This window comes from Entelurus aequoreus, linkage group LG22, assembly GCF_033978785.1.
Source record: "Entelurus aequoreus isolate RoL-2023_Sb linkage group LG22, RoL_Eaeq_v1.1, whole genome shotgun sequence".
Taxonomy (NCBI): domain Eukaryota; kingdom Metazoa; phylum Chordata; class Actinopteri; order Syngnathiformes; family Syngnathidae; genus Entelurus; species Entelurus aequoreus.
In genome coordinates, this window is record NC_084752.1 from 13,089,505 (window position 1) to 13,113,907 (window position 24,403).

The following is a 24,403-nucleotide window of genomic DNA, read 5'->3' on the forward strand; positions in this document are numbered from 1 at the left end:
AGGTGGTTTAAAATACAAATCCGTGATCCACAATAGAAAAAGGAGAAAGTGTGGAATCCAATGAGCCCTTTTACCTAAGTTACAGTCAGAGCGAAACAAGATACATCCTGCACTGCACTCTAGTCCTTCACTCTCACGTTCCTCATCCACGAATCTTTCATCCTCGCTCAAATGGGGTAATCGTCGCTTTCTCGGTCCGAATCGCTCTCGCTGCTGGTGTAAACAATGGGGAAATATGAGGAGCCCTTCAACCTGTGACGTCACGCTACTTCCGGTACAGGCAAGGCTTTTTTATCAGCGACCAAAAGTTGCAAACTTTATCGTCGATGTTCTCTACTAAATCCTTTCAGCAAAAATATGGCAATATCGTGAAATGATCAAGTATGACACATAGAATGGATCTGCTATCCCCGTTTAAATAAAAAAATTCATTTCAGTAGGCCTTTAATATTGATTGTAAAATTCAATATTGATACTTTTGATTCTTAAGTTATTTGAGAGAATAACATATCATTAACAGGAACACAGTGTAAAGCAACTAAAATCATTGCAATCTTGTCTAAATGAAAAGTGATTAGTGGGAATTACCGTGTTTTTCGGACCATAGGGCGCACCGGATTAAAAGGCGCACTGCCGACGAGCAGGTCTATTTTCATACAAATGGCGCACCGGATTATAAGGCGCATTAAAGGGGTCATATGTTTCTAAATGTGAAACACTATCTTGTGGTCTACATCAGTGGTCCCCAACCACCGGGCCGCGGCCAGGTACCGGTCCGTGGATCGATTGGTACGGGCCGCACAAGAAATTAAAAAAATAATATTTTATTTTATCTTTTTTATTAAATCAACATAAAAAACACAAGATACAATTAGTGCACCAAACCAAAAAACCTCCCTCCCCCATTTACACTCATTCACACAAACAATGGTTGTTTCTTCCTGTTATTAATATTTCTGGTTCCTACATTATACATCAATATATATCAATACAGTCTGCAGGGATACAGTCCGTAAGCACACATGATTGTATTTTTTTATGACAAAAAAAACAAAAACAAAAAACTTATGATTCCACCATGTCCTAAATAAAATTGCTTTGAGGTCAGTAAGCACAAGCAGAATTATGCTGTACATTAGGCGCACCGGGTTATAAGGCGCACTGTAGACTTTTGAGAAAATGAAAGGATTTTAAGTGCGCCTTATAGTCCGAAAAATAAGGTACTTTTTCTTCCGCCTATAGGTAAGTACGAAATGTGAATGCGCAGCGGCACACTGTGCTGTGTTCAGTCATTCAGTCTGTCATTTGTTTAAGAAAATGACCGGAAATTGAAAATGTGTCACTCAGTAATAAAACAGCAAGTGTATGTATCTTTTATTGTTTACGTGCAGAGTTGAAAATAAATAAGGTAAGCAGAATGACGCCATCATTTGTATCATCATGTCATTTTATATCATTTGAAGATGATTGCGAGGAGAGCAGCAAAACTCTTTATCAGAGACATTAGGTATATTTGCACACAATATCAGAGTGTCGTTGCCAATACCAGCTGGAAAAAAAATCAATGGCATTGCACATAACTCATAAACATTCCAAAATGTTCATAGTAGGTTTATTTTAACAGAGAGATAATGTAAAAAAAATTCCAGACAAAATAACATTAAATAAATGTTTTAAATTTAGCTTTTAATAGATTGAGGGAAATAGGTTTTTATAACCGACCAACAAGCAAGTATTTTGACCATCAAAACTGGTTATGAGTCCATAAAACACACAAATCAGTCCTCTCACCTACAAGAAAGTACTCCTAGTCTCAACACCAGTCACATATTACTTTTTTCCATCACCATGGACAAGACCAAAGAGCTGTCAAAGGACCTCATGGAAAAGACTGTAGACCTGCACAAGACTGGAATGGACAACAAGACTATCAACAATAGGCTTAGTGAAAATAATAAATACCGTATTTTCCGGACTATAAGGCGCACTTAAAATCCTTTTTTTCCCCTCAAAACTCGACAGTGCGCCTTATAACCCGGTGCGCCTAATGTACAAATTAATTCTGGTTTTGCTCACCGACCTCGAAGCAATTTTATTTGGTACATGGTGTAATAATAAGTGTGACCAGTAGATGGCAGTCAAACATAGGAGATACGTGTAGACTGCAATATGACTCAAGTAAACAACCTGAACTGATTAACTACCATGAATTGATTAATGTGGACCCCGACTTAAACAAGTTGAAAAACGTATTCAGGTGTTACCATTTAGTGGTCCATTGTACAGAATATGTACTGTACTGTGCAATCTACTAATAAAAGTTTCAATCAACCAATCAAAACACCAACATTTTATATGTTCCATTGAAAATATAGAACATTACACACGTCGCTCAAAAATCTATCAAAATGTTTAAGTACGACTTTGGTAAGCTATGAAGCCGCACCGCTTGATGGATTGTACTGTGCGTCATCATACGAGTATTATTATGGTGTGTGTATAAGGTAAGACATATTATCTGGTGTTTTGTTTCACAATTTTATGCAAAAGCAACTTTTCTTACCTTCTGGTACCTGCTGCTCTGTATTTGGGATCTGCATAAATCCTGAAAAATTGCACGTGTCCGCCTTTGGAGTCCGTGCCGACACCGTAGTCTATAAGCTTCTTTTTCTCCATCTTCTTGTTATGGGACATTCATCCTCCACTGTTGCCATTTCTAATATAAAGTAGTGTAAAGTTCTTACTTATATCTGTCAGTAAACTCGCCATGAAAGCGCTAAAACATACCGGTGTAGTGAGTTTACATTATTCACCCAGGGAACTTTGGTTATTAGAGAATTTTGGCCGGACGGTTTTTAACGTGAAGAAGATGATCTGTTAAACATAATCTATGCAACATTTTGACCAAAGAACCACCATCACATGTTATGTAGACCGCAAGGAAGTGTTTTCCATTTAGAAAATAGATAATAATATAACTTAGATATGAAAAAAAGATCGGAACTAGACCATTCATCTGCAGTGCGCCTTATAATCGGGTGTGCCCTATGGTCCGGAAAGTACGATAAATGAAAGAAATACAACATAACAATCACCCTTAGTTTGAATGATTGTGTCAAAGGTGAGGGAACAAACAAGAAGGAGTTAGTTTATAATGTCAAGCGAGTTGGGATGATGAATGTTGAACATGATCCAACAACAACAACCTCACTACTGTCAAACATTGATGTAGAAAAATTATGTTTTGGGGTTGTTTCTCTGACCAAACTTCCCCCTGAGATGTTTGCAACTGTAAGAAACATCTGACCTATGCTTGACCACAAGGGTTTCTTCACCAAGTACTAAGTCAAGTTTGGGATTGTAACCAAATACTTATTTATCCCTTTTTCTTTGAAGGGTTTTTGAATGGATTGTTTCCTACAGTCTGTCTTTCTCTCTCTCTCTCTCTCTGTTAAAATTAACCTATCATAAAAATATGAACATTTCATATCTTCGTAAGGGAGCAAACTTACAAAATCAGCAGGGGATTATTTACAAATATTCCCCACTGTACCTGTATACCTAAGTATTTAGAAATATTGACCGTATTTACTTTTTTTATGCCGAGCTAGACGATCATTTAAGTACCAGGGGTGCAGTACAACTAAGTTGCTTTGCTAGTAAAACTGTTTTAATTAAACAGTTGGTCCCATAAGTGTGTGATATAACTTGTGGAATGGCTTTGTAAATCACACTAAACGTACAGAAGCCAGACGTAGCTAATAAAAACACAAACCCGTAGACACACTCAAAAACCAACTCCTGGGTATTCATTGATATGGCATGTACTCGTTTCTACCTTAATTTTCTGGCGTGTTAATCCCGTTTCCTCACACTATGGCCAGAGACATTCATTTACTTAACCTCCAGATGGAGTGGAGGCTATTTTGTGGATGGGGTATGTTTGTTATTGGTTCATACGCTCAGTCTAGGTCTCAGTTCTGGCGCATTTGTGACAATTTAAGAATTTTTTTGGCGAGCAGAGCCAACATTTTCTTAATCAAGTTATTTTACGTAGGAGATTAAGATAGAAGAGGGTAAGGATTTTGGACTCTCAAAGTTTCTACCGCACTTGCTTTGATGTCTGTTCTGAGGACTGTGTTATGATCCGTTGCCCGGATCATGTTTTGTTCACTTAGTTCAGGGGTCAAAAACCCAAAATGTTAAAAGAGCGATATTGGACCAAAAATACAAAAAAAAAATCTGTATGAGCCGAAAAAAATTAATAGCCTTGTATAAGTGTTATAATGAAGACAATACATGATGTAAGTCTCTATATTAGCCTACTATCAAAATAACTATGTGTCATAGGCTGACGCAAATCTTTGTTGACAGAAATGTTGACATTTTATATTTATTCTACACATTTTTACAACATTCAAAATCATTAGTAAAATGGAGTCTTCTCAGAGGGTGAGATAACTCCTGGAAATGGCCAAAGGTATAGGTGTGTGTGTCCAAGTTAAAGGAAACGGCAGGCTGTCTTCTTCTAATGGATTTATTACAATCTTTGCAAGCTGGGTAACGTTTGCTGTGGTCTGGAACAACATGGCACACAAGCAACTATGAGAAATGCAGCCAATATTACATACAGATAATGTGTCATGACACAATACAAATTGAATTGAGAGGACTTAAAGGAAATTAAATGAGCTCAAATATACCTACACACAAGGCGTAATGATGCAATATGTACATACAGCTAGCCTAAATAGCATGTTAGCACTGATTAGCTTGCAGTCATGCAGTGACCAAATATGCCTGATTGGCACTCCACACAAGTCAATTACATCAACAAAGCGCACCTGTGTGCCTTCACACACAACATTTAGTTTGGTGGACAAAATGAGTGTCGGAGAAAAGTTGCACATGTAAACAAACTATGGTGAGTTCAAGGACCACCAAAATTACTAAGACAAAACAGCGCTCGCCAGATAGTCTCTAATCAGTGAAGCATGTTTAATACAAACAGTGGGATTTGTAACAATTAGGGAGGTTTGTGTCATGTTTGTTCTCCTATAGAAACCATAGTAAAACAAAAAATATATTTTTTACCTCATCTTTTTCCATTTTTCATACATTTTTGAAAAAGCGAGAGCCACTAGGCCAGCGCTAAAGCCGCGGGTTGCCGGCCCTCAAGTTAGTTTGACTCCCTCAGTTCTGTTTTCAGCACCCCTGGGTTTGTGTTTTGGTTACCATGGGTGCTGATTGGTTTCACCTGCCTCTGATTAATGTTCTGCCTGCTCAGTGGCCTAGTGGTTAGAGCGTCCGCCCTGAGATCGGTAGGTCGTGAATTCAAACCGAGTCATACCAAAGACTTTAAAAATGGGACCTATTACCTCCCTGACACTCAGCATCAAGGGTTGGAATTGGGGGTTAAATCACCAAAATGATTCCCGGGCATGGCCACCGCTGCTGCTCATTGCTCCCCTCACCTCCCAGGGGGTGAGGGTGATGGGTCAAATGCAGAGGATAATCTCACCACACCTAGTGTGTGTGTGTGTGTGTGACAATCATTGGTACTTTAACTTTAACTTTATTCCTGTTTTTCACCACAATCAGTCTGGCTGTGTTGTTTGCACTAAGCAACAAATTACATGTGTTACATTTTTAGATTCCTATGCCTGTTTATATGCTAAGCTTTCACGCTAGCCTTTTTGCCTTGATTCTGAAGAATCAATCAATCAATGTTTATTTATATAGCCCTAAATCACAAGTGTCTCAAAGGGCTGTACAAGCCACAACGACATCCTCGGTACAGAGCCCACATAAGAGAAAATAACAGTAAAACATTAGTGATAAATAAATAAAATAAAGGAAAGAAAAAAAGGAACCACGGACAGCTGCATTCCTGAATGGCCTTAGAGAGATATAACAACCAACAGTCATGCAAAAGGCTCATCAACCACCCACATCCCAGTTGTGTTTCAATCAGGGTTAATTTGGGGATCAGTTTCTCCTACATACCTCTGAAAGGCACCCCACGGTTGTTGAAATGTTGCTGAACAACCATTCAATGTCAGCCTAATCTTCTCCTTTTTGAGAAAATACGGAAGATATTTAATCCAGCGGGTATGGCAAGGAGGCGCTGTTGCCTTCCAATTTAACACAAGGAGTCTTCCAACCAACAAAGTAGTGAATGCTATGAGATTATTTTGGGATTTGCTAAGGGCAGATGACTGAGGTGCTACTCCAAAATAGTCCACTTACAGGATCCAATTAAATCCTTTCGACAGCGACCACAGGCAAAGTATTAAAAATGTACGTCCAATAGCTGTTCAGGGATGGGCAGGGCCAAAAAAATATGTATAAAATTAGTTGGAGACTGTTTGCACCGATCACATGATACATATATTCCGCCATACATTTTAGCTAGTCAAACCTTGGTATAATAAGTACGATGTATTAGTTTGCATTGGATGAGGCTGTGTCTTGTACAAATAGAAGACTTATGAACTCTACTTAAAATCTTTGTCTCGCTATCCTCAGATAGGGTCACTCCTAAATCCTCCTCCCAAAGTGACTTAATTGAATTTAGAGACTCGGGACGTAAAAGAAAAATGTGGTTGTAAATACGTGTAATTGTTCCTTTCAAGGTTGAAAGTGGTGTCAGAAACACATCAAAAACTGTCGGTCGGTAAATCTAGAAATCTGTAGATGTCTAAAAAAATGGTTGATTAGGGAGTGAAAATTGATCGCCAAGTTGCTGGAAAGAGGCAAATGTGTTGTCAATGTATACATCTTAAATGTTGTTGATCCTCAGACTTGACCATCCTAAAAAGGCACTATCAACAAGAGAGGGAGGGAAAGCATGTTAAGCAGTGATGGGTGCAAGATTCAAAATAGTCTGTAAACCAAAATAACACTTGAATTGAACCCAAATCCTGAATTTTACGATTGGATTTTTCGTAAAAGCAGAAGTAGGAGAGGGGTGGGAGAGTGAACCGGAGACCTCAGAGATACTGGTTTAGTTGAGTTAGCCTCCATAGCCAGCCTTAACAGAGGTGGATCAAATGCTTAATTATGCAGTCAATATTTAAGAATTCTAATGTCGGTGGCCCAGAAGTAAAACCTAAAGTTTGGAAGTGGTAATCCTCCCGACGATTTGGGTCTCGGTAAATATTGTTTACGTAACCTGTGAGTCTTTTTATTCCAAATGAATTCTAAAATCTGTTTTTCTAATTTAAAAAAGAAGGAGAAATGGAGAAAAAGTGGTATACACTGGGGAAAAAATGGGAAAAATCACAGAAGCAGATTCATTTTAACAGAGTTGACACAAGCGACTGTAAAAAAATTAAATATGGACCAACGCTCAAAATCTCCCTGGATTCTGGACAACAGTGGAAGAAAGTTGGCTTTATAAAGCTCTGCATGCGTATGTGAGACCGAGACGCCCAAGTATGTGAAACTTTGTAAAGCAATTTTCAAGGGAAAATTGGGTAGGATATTTCTTAGCTGCAGAATTTATAGGAAATATTTCACTTTTTCCCAAGTTCAATTTGTAACCAGACACATGACCAAAAGCTTGAAGAGTACTCAGAGCAGTTGGGACTAATACACAGAGGTCCGAGAAATATAAGAAGAGGTCATCTGCGTAGAGAGAGACTTTCACCTGCACATCGTGCCTACATATGCCTGTAATAAGCGGATTGGCGCAAAGTGCTATTGACAGTGGCTCAATTGCAAGAGCAAAAAGCAATGGGCTGCAAGGACAACTCTGCCGCGTAGAACGATAGAGGCGAAAAGTATTGGGATTGACTATTATTTGTCCTGACCGAGGCCACCAGGGATGATTAGAAAAGTTTAAACCACAAAGTAAAACTATTTCCGAAGCCGAATCTCTCCAGGACGTAAAATAGATAGTTCCACTCAACACTGTCAAAAGCTTTTTCCGCATCCAGTGTCATCACTGCCTCTTGGGTGTTGGAGGCAGCCACATTGTACCATATTATAGAAAAGGCGTCGATGATTAGAGAAGGAGTGCTTATTTTGAATTAACCCGGTTTGATCTGCAATAATAATCGAACAAAGAATAGTGTCAAGATGTAGAGTAAACAGTTTAGATGATCTTTTAAAATCCACATTCAACAGGCTAATAACATGATACAAAGTGCACAAAGAGGGATCTTGGTCTTTTTTTCAAGAGGAGAGAAATTGACGTTTGGTGAAGCGATTGTGGGAGGTTGCCAGATTTGAATGATTCATTGTACATATCCAATAATAAAGGGGCAAGCTTACGGCCATTTTTTTTTTTTTAATTCGGAAGGGTAACCATCTAGTCCCGGTGATAATGCTGCAACATTCAGTTCTACAGCAGTGACTGGTCTCTCCAATTCTATTTCAACAGACTGACGAACTGAGGGGATGTCCAGATTATCAAAAAAAAGTTCATATGTACAACATTGAGCAATTGAGTACAGAGATGTATACAAATCCTTATACACACAAATCCTTATATACAATCTTAATTTCAAGGTCGTCGGTGGTTTTGCCTGAATCAGTTAGAATCTGCGTAATATGATGGGATGCCAATATCTGGCGTAATTGATGCACTAATAATTTGCTGGCCTTATCGCCAAGTTTAAATAACTGGGATTTTGAGCGGAGCATTTATTCAGTTCTGCCTGTAGAGGAAGCCTTTCCTTGTGAACATCTTGGTTTTGAGAGACAGCGTAAGAGTTGTCTAGCGAGGATATACGTTGTGAGTTTAGTCAATGTATTCTCTATTCTTCTCATAATTTGTATGAGAGATTATCTCAATGTACGCCTTCAGAGTCTCCCAGAGCACAGAGGCCGACACTGTGGGTTTGTTCAAGAGTATTAAGAAATCTCTTTACAAAATCCACAATGTCCTCATTTAAGAGTAATCGTGCATTAAGCCGCCACGGCGCATGTGTGGTTGTAAGGTTTTTAAAGCGTACATCTATTGAAATTGGAGCATGATCCGAGAAAATAATTGCGTCATATTTGCCTGTGGGTATAGATGAAAGTCATTTGTTATCAACTAAAATGTAATCAATATGTGTGAAAGTCTAATGGACGTATGAAAATAATGACCTTTTAATGGGATTCATAAAGTGCCTGACATCTGAGACAGAAAATTCCTCCATAAAAGACTGAATCTGATCTTGACGGTGGACACATTTTGGGTGATGAGCGATCAAGCTGATGATCAAGCCAAAGGTGTCATCATAATAGTTGGGGGCATAAACATTTACGAAGGCTACTGAGTGTTTGAAATCTGACCAGTGACGATAACATACCACCTTTTGGGGTCAGAAATGTTGTTTGACAGTACAAAAGGAACAGATTTATGCAGCTGAATAGCAGCACCTCTCGATTTACCCAAAAATGAAGAATAAAAGATTTGTCCCACCCATCCTTGTCTCAACTTCAAGTGGTCCAGAAGGTTCTGATAGAGCTGGAGATAGAGGATCAGCTTCTTGTGTCAAGCCAAGCTCGGTTCAGCCTCTCAAGTGGGTCCGACGCTCACTCAAACCAAGCTCACTCCAGCATCTCAAGTGGGTCCAAGGTCACCAGCCTCCCAAGTGGGTCCGAGGCTGGACCCACCAGCCTCTCAAGTGTGTTCGACGCCACCAGCCTCTCAATTGGATCCGACACCGCCGCCTCCTGCTTCGCCTCCAGCTCTGCAGTCAGCTCACCTACGACAGAAGCGCCCGCTTGGCGCCCGCACTTCTCCTCATTGTCAGCCAAGCATTTGGCCAATTAATGGACGCCTTCCGCGCCATCAGCAACGATGCCCAGGATGTGGGCGTGAAACTCTTAGGCTGCTGAGGTTCTGATGCTGCTCACGTCTGCCTTCTCGTCTTCCAAAGACGTGGCCAGTGCGTGGACGCAAGCCTCGCCAGCTGCAGCAGCATACGACTCGCCGCCACCACTTCACTCGTCCCTGGTTGCTTCTGGGATACTTGGTCTGCTAACCCGGAGCCAACTCCTCATTATAGTGGTGGTAGTAATCACACCCCTCATTTATATCTGCCTCGCAATCCACTCAGTGTGGGTTTCTTGTTTGCAACTGGCAATTCTTTACTTTTGTTTATGTACTATGCTACAGCTTTGTTTGTTTCTGTTATATTAGGCTATGCTAATTTAGCTTCACCTGCGCTCCTAGCGACTCGCGCTCTGTTGTTTTACAGTGGTTTTGAAATTAAAATATCATTCTCACCTTCAAGCTGCATCCTGCCGTTCATCCTGCATTTTGGATCTTTGCACAAATGCAAACCAAACGAAACATATTGAGCCAAGCATGACAGAGGAAGCTGCCGCTAAGCTAATGTAAACAGAAGTAAAAAAATAAATAATTGCACTTTTGAACTGTAGGTTACAAGATGTTGCACTCCCGTACTTGCACTGAGTCGTGTAGGAGAATAAGTGCAGTCACCTTGAGAAGTATGGCAAAATGCAGTTCACTCTCAGCATGCGGATGTTGTACTCAAAATGAGAGAGCTTGGCTAGGGTAGTAGAAATGGGAGGCACTAACTAGAGTGGTTGCAATTCACTGTTACAAAGGAGAAAAAAAAGACAACTGGGTACATTTTGCAATCGTCATTTCCAGTACGTGCACAATGACAGTCATGGAATTTTTGTGGGACAGCACTAGTTCCTGGGGGTGCAGATAACTGTCAATCTGACCTGGTCCCGGAGCTCTTATAAAAAGAGATCAGCAGTGCATGTACTTTTTGCGCCGGATGAAAAAAGCACAGCTCCCTCCCCCCATTCTCACCACATTCTACAGAGGCACTATAGAGAGCCTACGGACCAACTGTATCTCTGTCTGGACTGGAGCTTGGAGTGCCTCAGACTGGAAGTCTCTGCAGAGAGTGGTGAGGACGGCGGAAAAAATCATCAGGACTCCTCTTCCTCCTATCCGGGAGATCGCAAAAAGCCACTGCCTGACCAGGGCTCAGAAAATCAGTAGAGACTCCTCCCACTCCCACCAAGGACTGTTTTCACTGCTGGACTCTGGAAAGAGGATCCGCAGCCTCTGTAGCAGAACCTCCAGGTTCTGTAACAGCTTCTTCCCTCGGGCCATAAGACTGTTGAACTGCGGTCTCAGTGCATCTTAAAAGATTACCATTGAGATTTAAGTACCCATGAGACTTCCATGTTTTTAAAAAATATTGTCAGTTTTAGAGTGTATAAAGGGAATGGGAAGTGTTTATAGATTTGTGTGGAAGCTGTGTGGAGGGCTTATGAAGACGTTAGGTGCATATAATTGATATACATTATAAAATATATAAAATGATACTACTTTGCGGAAATCCATCTACCACGGAACCCTTGTAATAATTGAGCGAATACTATATACCATAGCACAATAGATGAAACCCAGAAATAACTAGACATGTTACCGTTTCAAATGTAAGTCCGCTAACTTCACGTAACGTAATCTTTTGGATGTTTTCGAAATCGCAAAATTCTATTAATTATTTCTAATTATTCTTATCTGCCATCAGTGTGTGATTGTGTGTGTGAATGGGTGAATGTAATGTATAATGTAAAGTGCTTTGGTCGCCATTCCAGGTACAGAATACAGCTATATAAAATACACACCATTGACCATTTATGTTGAATGATCTAAAGAGATGAACATGTTTTTTTTAGTGAGTTTTAGTGGTAGAGAAATTATATGAATAAGGGTTAGTCACATTAGTGTTTTGTTTCATGAAATTTATCATGATATATGCTGGTCTCTGCCTTCTTTCCCACATTTGTCCATTTAAATGCTTATGGTTAAAATTGTCCTCAGGTTTTTCTAAATTGGTTCGGTTGAGCTTTTAGCAGGTGTTCCTCCAAATATGTGGATGTATAGCATATGTATATTTATGCTAGCAGGTATCAGTAAACATAGCAACAGAAATGCAACCCAGCATTCCCTTGGTCTGGCCCTTTAAGGGTTAGTGTTGTCTTATTCCTAAAGAAGAAAGTATAAGTATGAGTGGGATTCACATAACTGGTAGCACTATTCTATGGTCATGCCTGTACATGTCACATTGAAGTAAATAGTTTTACTCTTTTTAATGTCTTGGTAAATACATTAAACTAGGTCACAGGTCTTGTTTTTGTTTCGCCATAACATAGCAAGGCAAGAGAATGTCCTAATGAGATTCAGTCGACAAGATAAGCTAAATTTATTCAAGTTCTGTCCCAGGCTGAGAAAGTTTAAAGAGCCGCCTCAGTAGGGGATTTTCAAATAGCCCCCTCCTGTGATTCTTCAAATACAGCATCTGTCAAAGGGCTTATCTTGGGATTCAAACTATTAACACAGGATAGCTTGCTATACTACTGAAATATTCAAGGCCATTCTTTATTGCCAAAGGCATTTAATGATGGGTCAAGACCAATATTTTCTTGCTCTTTAGACTTTTTGATTCCCCATCCTTACCCTATAACAGCAATAAAAGCACACTGGATATTAATTTTAGATATGAATAACTGTGTAACTACATGTCCCATGCTAATAAATTCAATTGCACTTCATGTTGACAAACTATTTATTTTACCCAATTCCAGCAACATATTCAAACTGTAGGGGTATTACCGTACACCATGATGTCGATTTGCAACATACCTCAGCTTTAATTTTGGGTGCAGAAAGGGAACAGAATCTCTCCAACCGTCCATTTTCTATTGCACTTGTCCTCATAAAGATGCAATGAGCTTCATGGCTGGTGGGGCACTGACTCCTTCGTCCTTTTATTTTTATGATTTTACTTTAAATTATTGAGCTGTAGAGAATATTTATATATATAATTTGGGTTTGAAATAATTCCTAATCCCACTTAATTTCTTCTAATGAAATGTATAAAATATTTTTGGTATGTATGAAGTATGCATACCTATTTTTCTCCAGGATTTTACTAGCCGCACGTCATTACAAGACACAACAGAGAGACCAACGACAAACATGGGGATGGTAAAACGTTAAAAAAAAGCTCCGCTTTTGCTACCGGGGTTTTTGATCATTTTTAAGCTTTTTTGACCACTGGCTTAGGTATCAAAGCCACAGGAGAGTTAGCTAGTATCTTCAAACTGCTTTTGGTTTGGCGAGTGGCACCTCACCGCAATTCAAAGCGGTTGCCTAGCAACCAGAAGCTACACAGAGATTTGGGAGATTTCCGGGCATTCAATCGATCACAACTGGACTGTTTGGTTTGTTTAAGAAGACGTTTCACCTCTCATCCAAGTAGGCTTCTTCAGTTAATGCTCTTGGCCTTAGATTGGTCAGATCTAGTCTAGCGCCTGGTGCCAAAACCCCATTTATTTATACGCCAATACCAGGAGGGTGTGACTGAGCAAGGATGATTTCGCCCTATCGTAGTGAGAAAAACGACTGCTGAGATGCAAACAAGCAATCCTAATGTCGATGCCATTGACAGTCGTTGAAGTGTAATTTCCCCTAGTTAGCATTGAGATATTGTTTGTGTTCTGGGCATGACGTTAAAGTGCATCCGGCAGTGGAGGCTCATCTGTGGGGTCTTGGGGCACTAGGAGGTTAACCCCTTTACTACTGTTACCCCAGGTGGCCCTTGGCAAAGGCCTAGTACCTGACTGCCCCCTAGCCAGGGATACGGTGAAAACCTCAACGGCGGAGCAGGCGGAAGACGGTAGATTTAAGAACTACCACAACGGCCGCGATGGCGGAAGAAGGCTGCAGCAGAAAAGGGTCCCCAGTTGTCTTGGACTCCATGCCACTGGACCCTGACCCGATTCTGTCAAGGATCGTGTGGTGACTGTCTGTGCACCAGTCTCCCCACGTTAAACAAAGTCACGCACAGGCATCCTCCATAAAGGGATACACCCCTACCAGGAGGATCGTCATACTCGTTCGAATGACCGCCGATGATGATGATGATGATGATGATTGTTTGGCAGAACGATCACTGTAATTCGATCACGAACCGCCCAAAATAGTCTGAGTCATCCATGTTAGCATTCCATTCAGTTGTAAACAAATGGCTTTAAGGACCATCTGTGACCAGAATGTTTCTAACTCTTATTTGTTGGTGGCTAAATTGCAGAGTCTTTTAGGAATGGTTGAAAGGACGGTGTTGTATGTGGAAGATAGGTGGTGTCGCAGACCACCTCCTCTGTTCGGGGATGGTTTGTCAACCTTGACGTAGATGGCTTCCCGTACTCCTCTTTCATACCATCCGTTTTCCCTGTCCAGAATTTGTACATTTTTGGTCTCTAAGGAGTGCGGTTTCTCCCTGAGGTGCAGGTAGACAGCTGAGTCTTGGCCTGATGAGTTTGCCCGTCTGTGTTCTGCCATGCGTCGGCTTAGTGGTTGTTTTGTTTCTCCAACATATGAATCAGTACATTCATCATTACACTTGATAGCATGCACCAGATTGTTTTTGTGGGTGTGGGGTGTCCGGTCTTTAGGATGCACTAATCTCTGTCACAGCGTGTTGCCTGGTTTGAAGTGCACTGGGATATTGTGTTGGTTAAAAATCCTTCTGAGTTTCTCAGCTAGACCTGATACATATGGAATGACAATATTTTTGCATCGGCCACCTTTTTTCTCCTCAACTCTGTTCTTTTCTTTTCTGGAACTGGATGCACTTTTAACAAGCGACCAGCAGGGGTAACCACAGATATTGAGGGCCTCCCTCAAATGCCTATGCAGGGCCTGGGTGAATTTGTGGTGGCCTCTTCTATTTCTGGCGCTGAGGTTGCCAAGGTAGGACCGGCTGATTGTGGCGGTCTGCTCCCTGTATGATCGGTGTCAGAGCATGGTCCGCATTGCCGGCAGTAAGTCAAATTCATTTCTAGTAAAGGTTGGACTCTGCCAGGGCTGCCCTTTGTAACCAATTCTGTTCATAACTTTTATGAACAGAATTTCTAGGTGCAGTCAGTGCATTGAGGGAATCCGGTTTGGTGGCCTTAGGATTAGGTGTCTGCTTTTTGCAGATGATGTGGTTTCATCTGGCCAGGATCTTCAGATCTAACTGGATCGGTTCGCAGCCGAGTGTGAAGCGACTTGGATGAGAATCAGCGCCTCCAAGTCAATAGTTCTTGCCCGGAAAAGAGTGGAGTGCCATCTCCGGTTTAGGGAGGAGATATTGCCCAAAGTGGAGGAGTTGAAGTACCTCAGAGTCTTGTTCACGAGTGAGGAAAGTGTGGATCGTGAGATCGACATGCGGATCAGTGCGGCGTCTGCAGTGATGTGGACCCTGCATCGATCCGTCGTGGTGAAGAAGGAGCCAAGCCTGAAGGCAAAGCTCTCAATTTACCGGTCAATCTACGTTCACATCCTCAGCTATGGTCATGAGGTTAGGGTTATGACCAAAAGGACAAGTTCACGGGTACAAGCAGCCTAAATTAGTTTCCTCCGTCGAGTGGCGGGCTCTCCCTTCGAGATAGGGTAAGAAGCCCTGTCAGCCAGATGAGGTGGTTCGGGCATCTGATCAGGATGCCTCCCTGGGAAGGTTTTAGGGCCCGTCCGACCGGTAGGAGGCCACAGGGAGGACCAAGGACACGTTGGGGAGAGTACGTGAAAGTTCAATCCTACCTGGTTTTCTTCCGTGTCGACCTCCTTAAAGCTTTGTAATCAATCAGAAATATCAAGCAGCTAAAAGTCAAACATGGAGAAGTGTGGAAGAGTGTTTTGCATTTTTACCATTTTACCCCCATTTAAATTTTACCCCATTTTCCCATTTTACCCCCATTTAAAATTAAAATGGGTGTAATTTAGATTTTTTTTATGGTGATGGGACGTTTTTAAAAATAGAATCCACAGAGTTCAGTGAGCAGGTTGTGTTACGTGTGACCATGTGTGTTCAAATTTTGTGCTGGTTAATTTTTCATGCACCATAACTAGGAACGGTTGTTTGGATTGGGTCATATAAGTAAAATTCTTGTGATGTCAAGAAAGTACACATCATGGTCACTGAACTGAGTTTCTCACATTATCTACATGATAGTTACAATTTGCCACCTGTCAGACCCCTGGGTATTTTAATTTAATATGAATGCACGGTTACTTGAAATTGAGCTGCCACAAATGATTGGAGGCTGCGGGCAGAACTGTGGACACTTTGTGATTTGGATAACTTTGAACTGTCTGCCCTGCAGGATGAATTTGAGGACCAGTCATAGACAATTTAGAGTGGAAAGCAAATTTAATTTTCACTCGCATACAAAACATTCTAACTTGGATTGTTTCCCTGGCTTCGAGACTCTCCCGAAGGACAGTGCGGTAACGACACAATCGACTCCCTTCTTGTCTCTCATGGACACACACCTGTTGTTGTTGACTTTGGACTGAATGGCGGCTGCAACAACTCCAAGGACGCGGAACAGACACGCGGCAGGCTTACACACACACATGCATCCACAAAAAATATACGCCACACACGCATACCCCACCCCCCATCCAACGTCCTTTGACGCGAATCCCTTAGGGGTGATGGACGGCTGGGCAGCGCCTGAAAACCTGCATCCTTCAACCGTAGCCCCCACTCCCTCCCCTCTGTTGCAAATCTCGAGTTGTATGTTGTAATATGTATATGTGTTTTGCTATGGAGTTTTTTTCCCACTACAGACTGGGCCCCCTTAGGAGCCCAGTCTAGATTGTATTTTTTGTACTCATCATCCCCCCCCGCGTTTACCTTTTTCCCATCTTTTACGGGGCGCTTTGTGGCGACGATAGGCGCCGATCTACATTTGCTCGGACGGGCGGTAAATCTGACGCTCCTTTTCTGAGCATGCGCGGTTTTTGCTTGGTGGTGAGAAAGAATTTGCCATCAATCCTACGTGGGTGCTCGGCATTGTCCGTGGGTACTCGGGCCCCGAAGCGACCCATCATCGTTCCTGTTCTGTAACCCTGTACACTGTTTGTCAAATCTTGAACGGGTTTGTGCTGAAAACAAAGTTTCGTTGTACTTGTGCAATGATGATAAATACCTACCTACCTTATGTCGTCGTCTCGCAGGCCAAACTGGAGATACCGGCGGGCCGCATTTGGTCGACGGGCCGGGGTTTGGACACCACTGCTCTAAAGTATTGTGGTTAACTCAGCTGACAACCCAGCAGTCCTTAGTACACGGGTCCTACAGACACATAGGTGAGGCAAGCGCAATCAAAGACAGTGTTGTTCGTCACGAGGAGAAAGTCAGGTATGAAGAAGAACGATTGACTGCTGTGTTTAGAAATACCACATTGATTGCCAAGTGGCTGCAGGTGGGTCTCCGTACCATAGCGGAAGTAATGTTGTCTGGCCAGGAAACACAAAGAACAGCGAGTGTGAAGAATCAAATACAAAATAAAAGACAAGAACATATAGTCTACCAAAATTCTATTTGTTTTTTTTTAAGCTGATTGAAAGATTTGCTTTGGTTCCACTGTTTTATATTGAGACATGCTTGGTCCTAACTTTAGTAACTTTAATTTTGACTAATTGACTCTGTATTCAATGATTTATTATTTTCTTTATGCAGAGAAATCTTCTTCCCTGTGATTGTTACCAACAGTAGACACGCCCCAGTGAGGTGTTTCCTCTCATTCTTCCAGCATGTCGACAAAATGCCAGTCACGGTTAGCAATGGTTCAGTAGTACATAGTGTGAACGTTTTGGAGCTGTCAAAGATTTAGGAAAGCCTTTTTTAACAAGGCAGATGTACAGTCCACTGATCTGTAGCTGTTGTGATGTTTTGTCTTACAGATCACTGGCACCTTTATTTGATTGACAGTAGTGACACATCCATTTAACTCTGCTGCCCACGGGTCCCTACTAGGACAAAACATGAAAACAAAACACACGATTCTCTAAATGTGAGCATATTTTATTGTAACCCACAAGACGCCAGATATATTCAAAATTAAATGATGTGGGATATAGTGCAGAGTGGAAGATGAAGATATATATACCGTAATTTCCGGACTATAAGCCGCTACTTTTTCCCCTCGTTCTGGTCCCTGCGGCTTATACAAGGGTGCGGCTTATTTACGGCCTGTTCTTCTCCGACACCGACGAAGAGGATTCCGGTGGTTTTAGTACGCAGGAGGAAGACGATGACACAATGATTAAAGACTGACTTTTTATATACCGGTAGGCTGGTTATTTTGATAACGTACAGGCGAGCACTTTGTATTACTTTGCACCGTTGTATTATTTGTACTCTGCACGAATGCTGTTCGCCATGTCAAAGATGTGAAAGTTTGATTGAATGATTGAAAGATTTATTGTTAATAAATGGGACGCTTTGCGTTCCCAAGCAGTCATCTCTGTCCCGACAATCCCCTCCGTGGTAGCAGGAACCCCTACATACTACGGTAATTACACATCAAAACCCTGCGGCTTATAGTCGGGTGCGGCTTATATATGGAGCAATCTGTATTTTCCCCTAAATTTAGCTGGTGCGGCTTATAGTCAGGTGCGGCTTATAGTCCGGAAATTACGGTATATATATATATATATATATATATATATATATATATATATATATATATATATATATATATATATATATATATATATATATATATATATATATATATATATACACATATACAGTATATATATATATATATATATATATATATATATATATATATATATATATATTTTTTTTTTTTTTTTTTTTCTAAAATGCAACTAATTCATTTCAAATATGTGTGAAATTACATTGTTCATGTTATTTGAAAAGATCTGAACTTGACACTTTTTCATGTCCCGATCTAAAATTGACGCAAAGAGCATTTATTCATAAAAACAGTGACATTTATTGCTATTGTGCCCGGCGTTCCATAGCAATTTTGAGGCCAAAGCCTGAAGGTGAAATTGTCTTAGCTTGGAGGAATTTATTGAAGAAGTATAGTAAGAACACTTGGATTGTAATATTTGATAACACTATGAAATATTTATTCAATCAATCAATCAATCAATGTTTATTTATATAGCCCTAAATCACAAGTGTCTCAAAGGGCTGTACAAGCCACAACGACATCCTCGGTACAGAGCCCACATACGGGCAAGGAAAAACTCACCCCAGTGGGACGTCGGTGAATGACTATGAGAAACCTTGGAGAGGACCGCATATGTGGGTAACCCCCCCCCTCTAGGGGAGACCGAAAGCAACGGATGTCGAGTGGGTCTGACATAACATTGTGAAAGTCCAGTCCACAGTGGATCCAACACATCAGCGGGAGTCCAGTCCACAGCGGGGCCAACAGGAAACCATCCCGAGCGGAGACGGGTCAGCAGCGCAGAGATGTCCCCAACCGATGCACAGGCTAGTGGTCCACCCGGGGTCCCGGCTCTGGACAGCCAGCACTTCATCCATGGCCACCGGACCTATGCAACTCCCCCTCGCAAGGGACAGGGGAGAAGAGGAGAGAAGAAAAGAAACGGCAGATCAACTGGTCTAAAAAAGGGGGGGTCTATTTAAAGGCTAGATTATACAAATGAGTTTTAAGATGGGACTTAAATGCTTCTACTGAGGTAGCATCTCTAACTGTTACCGGGAGGGCATTCCAGAGTACTGGAGCCCGAATAGAAAACGCTCTATAGCCCGCAGACTTTTTTTTGGCTCTGGGAATCACTAATAAGCCGGAGTTCTTTGAACGCAGATTTCTTGTCGGGACATATGGTACAATACAATCGGCGAGATAGGCTGGAGCTAAACCGTGTAATATTTTATACGTAAGTAGTAAAACCTTAAAGTCGCATCTTAAGTGCACAGGAAGCCAGTGCAACTGAGCCAGTATAGGCGTAATATGATCAAACTTTCTTGTTTTTGTCAAAAGCCTTGCAGCCGCATTTTGTACCAACTGTAATCTTTTAATGCTAGACATAGGGAGGCCCGAAAATAATACGTTACAGTAATCGAGACGAGACGTAACGAACGCATGAATAATGATCTCAGCGTCGCTAGTGGACAAGATGGAACGAATTTTAGCGATATTACGGAGATGAAAGAAGGCCGTTTTAGTAACACTCTTAATGTGTGACTCAAACGAGAGAGTTGGGTCGAAGATAATACCCAGATTCTTTACCGAGTCTCCTTGTTTAATTGTTTGGTTGTCAAATGTTAAGGTGGTATTATTAAATAGATGTTGGTGTCTAGCAGGACCGATAATCAGCATTTCCGTTTTCTTAGCGTTGAGTTGCAAAAAGTTAGCGGACATCCATTGTTTAATTTCATTAAGACACGCCTCCAGCTGACTACAGTCCGGCGTGTTGGTCAGCTTTAGGGGCATGTAGAGTTGAGTGTCATCAGCATAACAGTGAAAGCTAACACCGTACTTGCGTATGATGTCACCCAGCGGCAGCATGTAAATACTAAAGAGTGCAGGGCCAAGAACCGAACCCTGGGGAACTCCGCACGTTACCTTGACATAGTCCGAGGTCACATTGTTATGGGAGACGCACTGCATCCTGTCAGTAAGATAAGAGTTAAACCAAGACAAGGCTAAGTCTGACATACCAATACGTGTTTTGATACGCTCTAATAAAATATTATGATCGACGGTATCGAAAGCGGCGCTAAGATCAAGAAGCAGCAACATAGATGACGCATCAGAATCCATCGTTAGCAATAGATCATTAGTCATTTTTGCGAGGGCTGTCTCCGTAGAGTGATTTGCCCTGAAACCGGATTGAAAAGGTTCACAGAGATTGTTAGTCACTAAGTGTTCATTTAGCTGCTGTGCAACAGTTTTTTCGAGAATTTTGGAAATAAACGGAAGGTGGGAGACCGGTCGGTAGTTTACCATGAGGTCAGGATCGAGGTTAGGTCTTTTGAGCAGAGGATGAATAACCGCTTTTTTGAATGCTAGGGGAACAGTGCCGGAGGAAAGTGATAAGTTTATAATATTTAACACTGATGGACCTAATAATACAAACAGTTCCTTGATAAGTTTCCCAGGAAGTGGGTCAAGTAAACATGTTGTTTGTTTTATCCCACTTACACGCTGTAATAATTCCTCTAATGTTATTTCATCAAAAATAGAGAGACTATTTTGGAGGGCAGTGTCCGTCGTATATACAGTCGTATTTGTGTTAATAGAGCCCAGTTGTAGCTGGGATGCGTTGTCTTTAATCTCCTTTCTAATGAGTTCAATTTTCTTATTAAAGAAATTCATAAAATCATCTGCCGAGTGGGTGGAGCTACTGGGAGGAGTCCCTTGTTGGGTTAGCGATGCTACTGTACTAAACAGAAATTTAGGATCGTTTTTGTTGAGGCGGATGAGATTTGAGTAGTATTTAGTTTTAGCTAAGGTAAGCATGCGTTTATAAGTTATTAAACTATCACTCCATGCTTGATGAAAAACCTCAAGTTTAGTCGCGCGCCATTTGCGTTCCAGTTTTCTACATGATAATTTCTGAGCTCTAATTTCTTCTGTAAACCATGGGGTGCGCCTTTTAGGGGCCCTTTTTTGCTTTAGCGGTGCTATACTATCAATAATTTCGCGCAAGGCATCGTCAAAGTTGTTAGTGAGTTTATCAATAGAGCCGACATAATTTGGGAATGGTGCTATTACCGAAGGCAGTAGGTCAGCAAGAGTCATCGTTGTGGCAGCATTAATGTTGCGGCCGCTATAGCAGTTATTATTATTATTAGCTTGTTGACAAAGAGTCAAAACTTCAAATTTTATAAGGTAATGATCGGACATTACTTTAGTATATGGAAGTATCATAACTTTGGAGGTGGTGACACCCCTGACAAGCACTAGATCTATTGTATTACCGTTGCGATGCGTGGGTTCATGTATTATTTGTGTAAGACCACAGCTATCAATTATGGTTTGGAGCGCCACGCACTGAGGGTCCGATGGGGTATTCATATGGATATTAAAGTCCCCCATTATGATTATATTGTCGGCGTGCGTCACTAGATCAGCAACGAACTCTGAGAATTCACTGATAAAGTCCGAATAGGGCCCAGGGGGGCGGTAGATAACAGCCAGGTCGAGAGGTAGCGGTGTGACAGACCTCATAGTAAGCACCTCAAACGATTTATATTTATTATTTAGGTTAGGGGTAAGGTTGAAATTTTCATTGTATATTAGTGCGACACCCCCTCCCCTTTTAAGAGGGCGGGCAACATGCGCATTCGTATAGTTAGGAGGAGATGCCTCATTGAGCGCAAAAAATTCGTCCGGTTTGAGCCAGGTTTCGCTAAGACCAATGACGTTAAGATTGTTGTCTCTAATGACCTCATTAACCAATAACGCCTTGGGAGACAATGATCTTATGTTTAAAAAGCCCATATTATAGGTATTGGGCTGTTTTGACGAGTTTTTGTTAAGATTATCCGTAGTGGCAATATTAACAATGTTGCGTTTATTATGCGTAGTGCACTTTAAATAGTTTCGACCATATCTAGGAATTGATATGACGGGAATTTTCCGATTGTTTGTTTGGTGCTGCAATAGACTGGACATATCATAATTTGCCACCTCAGTAGAATGCATGTCCACCCCTGACACAGACACAACAGAAAAAACATTATGTGAATTGTGTATTATTCTAAGAGAATTGCTATGCGTACATGGATTATCCAGCCTGGCGCTGGCTAGTTCTAGCTTAACTGACTCCTCACCCGGACTAACAGACATTGTAGTTGCCTGTGACCGGGCTTGCTCTAGTGTAGTCAGTCAAGTGAGACTTAAATAGTAGTCTATGTTTCTAGACAGGATGATGGCGCCTTCCTGGTTAGGGTGAAGGCCGTCTCTCATCAGCAAGCCTGGTTTGCCCCAGAAAGAGGGCCAGTTATCAATAAACGTTAGTCCCTTCTGCCTACAGTAGCTAGCCAACCACTTGTTAAGCGAGACTAATCTGCTATATCTCTCATCATTGCCTCTCGCAGGCAGGGGGCCAGAGACAATTACTCGATGCCTGGACATCTTTCTGGCGAGATCACAAGTCCTGGCTATGTTTCTCTTTGTAATCTCTGACTGTCTCATTCTAGTGTCATTGGAGCCAACGTGTACAACTATATTCGCATAATTAGTGGTGCGATTAGCCTGTCGTACGTGTTTACTAGGCCTGTTGCGAGTTAGCTCCCTAAGATTAGCTTCAATGTCAGGTGCTCTGGCCCCGGGGATACACTTTATTGTGGCTGGTTTGCTAAGCTTTATGTTTCGGGTGATGGAGTCCCCTATAACTAAGGTGTGGTGCCCGGTAGACTGGGGTGTAGGACTAGCTAAAGAGCTAAATCTATTATGCGTCTCAACCGGTACACCGTAGCTTGTAGGCCGCTTAGGACTGCTACAAGCTGGGCTAGTTAGCTCGCTACAGCTAACGCTAGCAGATGTGTCCGCAACATCTAAAGTTACGACATTACTCTGCTCTAACTGGCGGACACGGCCCTCTAGCAGAGCCAACCTCTCCGTGAGTATGGTGCAAGACGCGCAGGAAGCCATTACTCACAGTGTTTTCTGTCACCGAGTGAAGTTCCTGCTGTCCTCAGGGAAGTGGTCGCGGTCTGTAGGAGTAGCTTCTTACTGACCGGCGCTGCCTTTCTCCGCGCTAGCTTAGCAGCTAGCTAGCTGAGGAAAGGGTGGGACAGAGATCGGGTGATTTGCAAGTTAAATAGTACCACTAAAAATGTTTGAGAAGTGATAAAGAAAGCTGTAGAACAATTAAAAGCACACAGATAGAGCGCTACTTAGCTTTTTCGCTTTTTCGCAGCAGCGAACAGACGGCGAGCAGTCACGCACGGTGAACCGGAACCGGAAGTCCTTGGGCAAGACACTTTACCCATTTATTGAATGGTTTTATATTAGATTTAATGGTACAAAAATAAGCTTTTGGAAATGAGCTAGCTTACCCCTTGACACACTTTTGGAGAATCAGTATTTTTTTATGCCTTTTTTATTTGAGTGGAAAAAAGTTTTATAATATCTGCAAAGGTTGAATGGAGCCAACTGGACTCTTCCTGTTTGATGAACACGTTTCAGAAGAGTCCAACTGCATTCATTCAAACTTTGTAGATTATATGACCTAAGGACTGACAATCTACACACACATTTATACACCGTTGGATTTAAAGCAACATGTAATTAAATGTGCAGGTTTTGGCGTAATGTGAAGGCAAACCAATTCTTCAATAATCAATTTTGTGCAAAATGATCTGAATAAAATAAATATTGTTTAACTCCTGAACTTAGGACAAAATACATTCAACTTTCATCACGATAAGAACTACTGTCACTGACTGCCCTGCCGTAGGTTCCTTGTTTCCTTGGCACAAAACCTGCTGTTTTGGGTTGGGCTCTCTGGGTGGCTGGGGCCGTACTCTGGCTCCCGCACAAATATATTGTACATACAAACACACAATTATTCATACATATATACATACATACTTACATTAATTCGTACATGCATACACGCACA

General features: G+C 41.6%; 2 protein-coding genes across 5 annotated transcripts in view; one reads left to right on the forward strand and one right to left on the reverse strand.

The window, feature by feature from the left end:
* The window catches only part of tenm3 (teneurin transmembrane protein 3), a 755,307-nt gene that overhangs the window by 67,435 nt on the left and 663,469 nt on the right, over window positions 1–24,403 (forward strand). The gene's annotated exons all lie outside the window — the stretch shown is intronic.
* Window positions 22,652–23,731, reverse strand: LOC133639421 (uncharacterized). Its single transcript, XM_062032716.1, has one exon. The coding sequence runs from the start codon at window positions 23,428–23,430 to the stop codon at window positions 22,663–22,665; it is 768 nt and encodes a 255-aa protein (XP_061888700.1). The 5' UTR covers window positions 23,431–23,731; the 3' UTR covers window positions 22,652–22,662.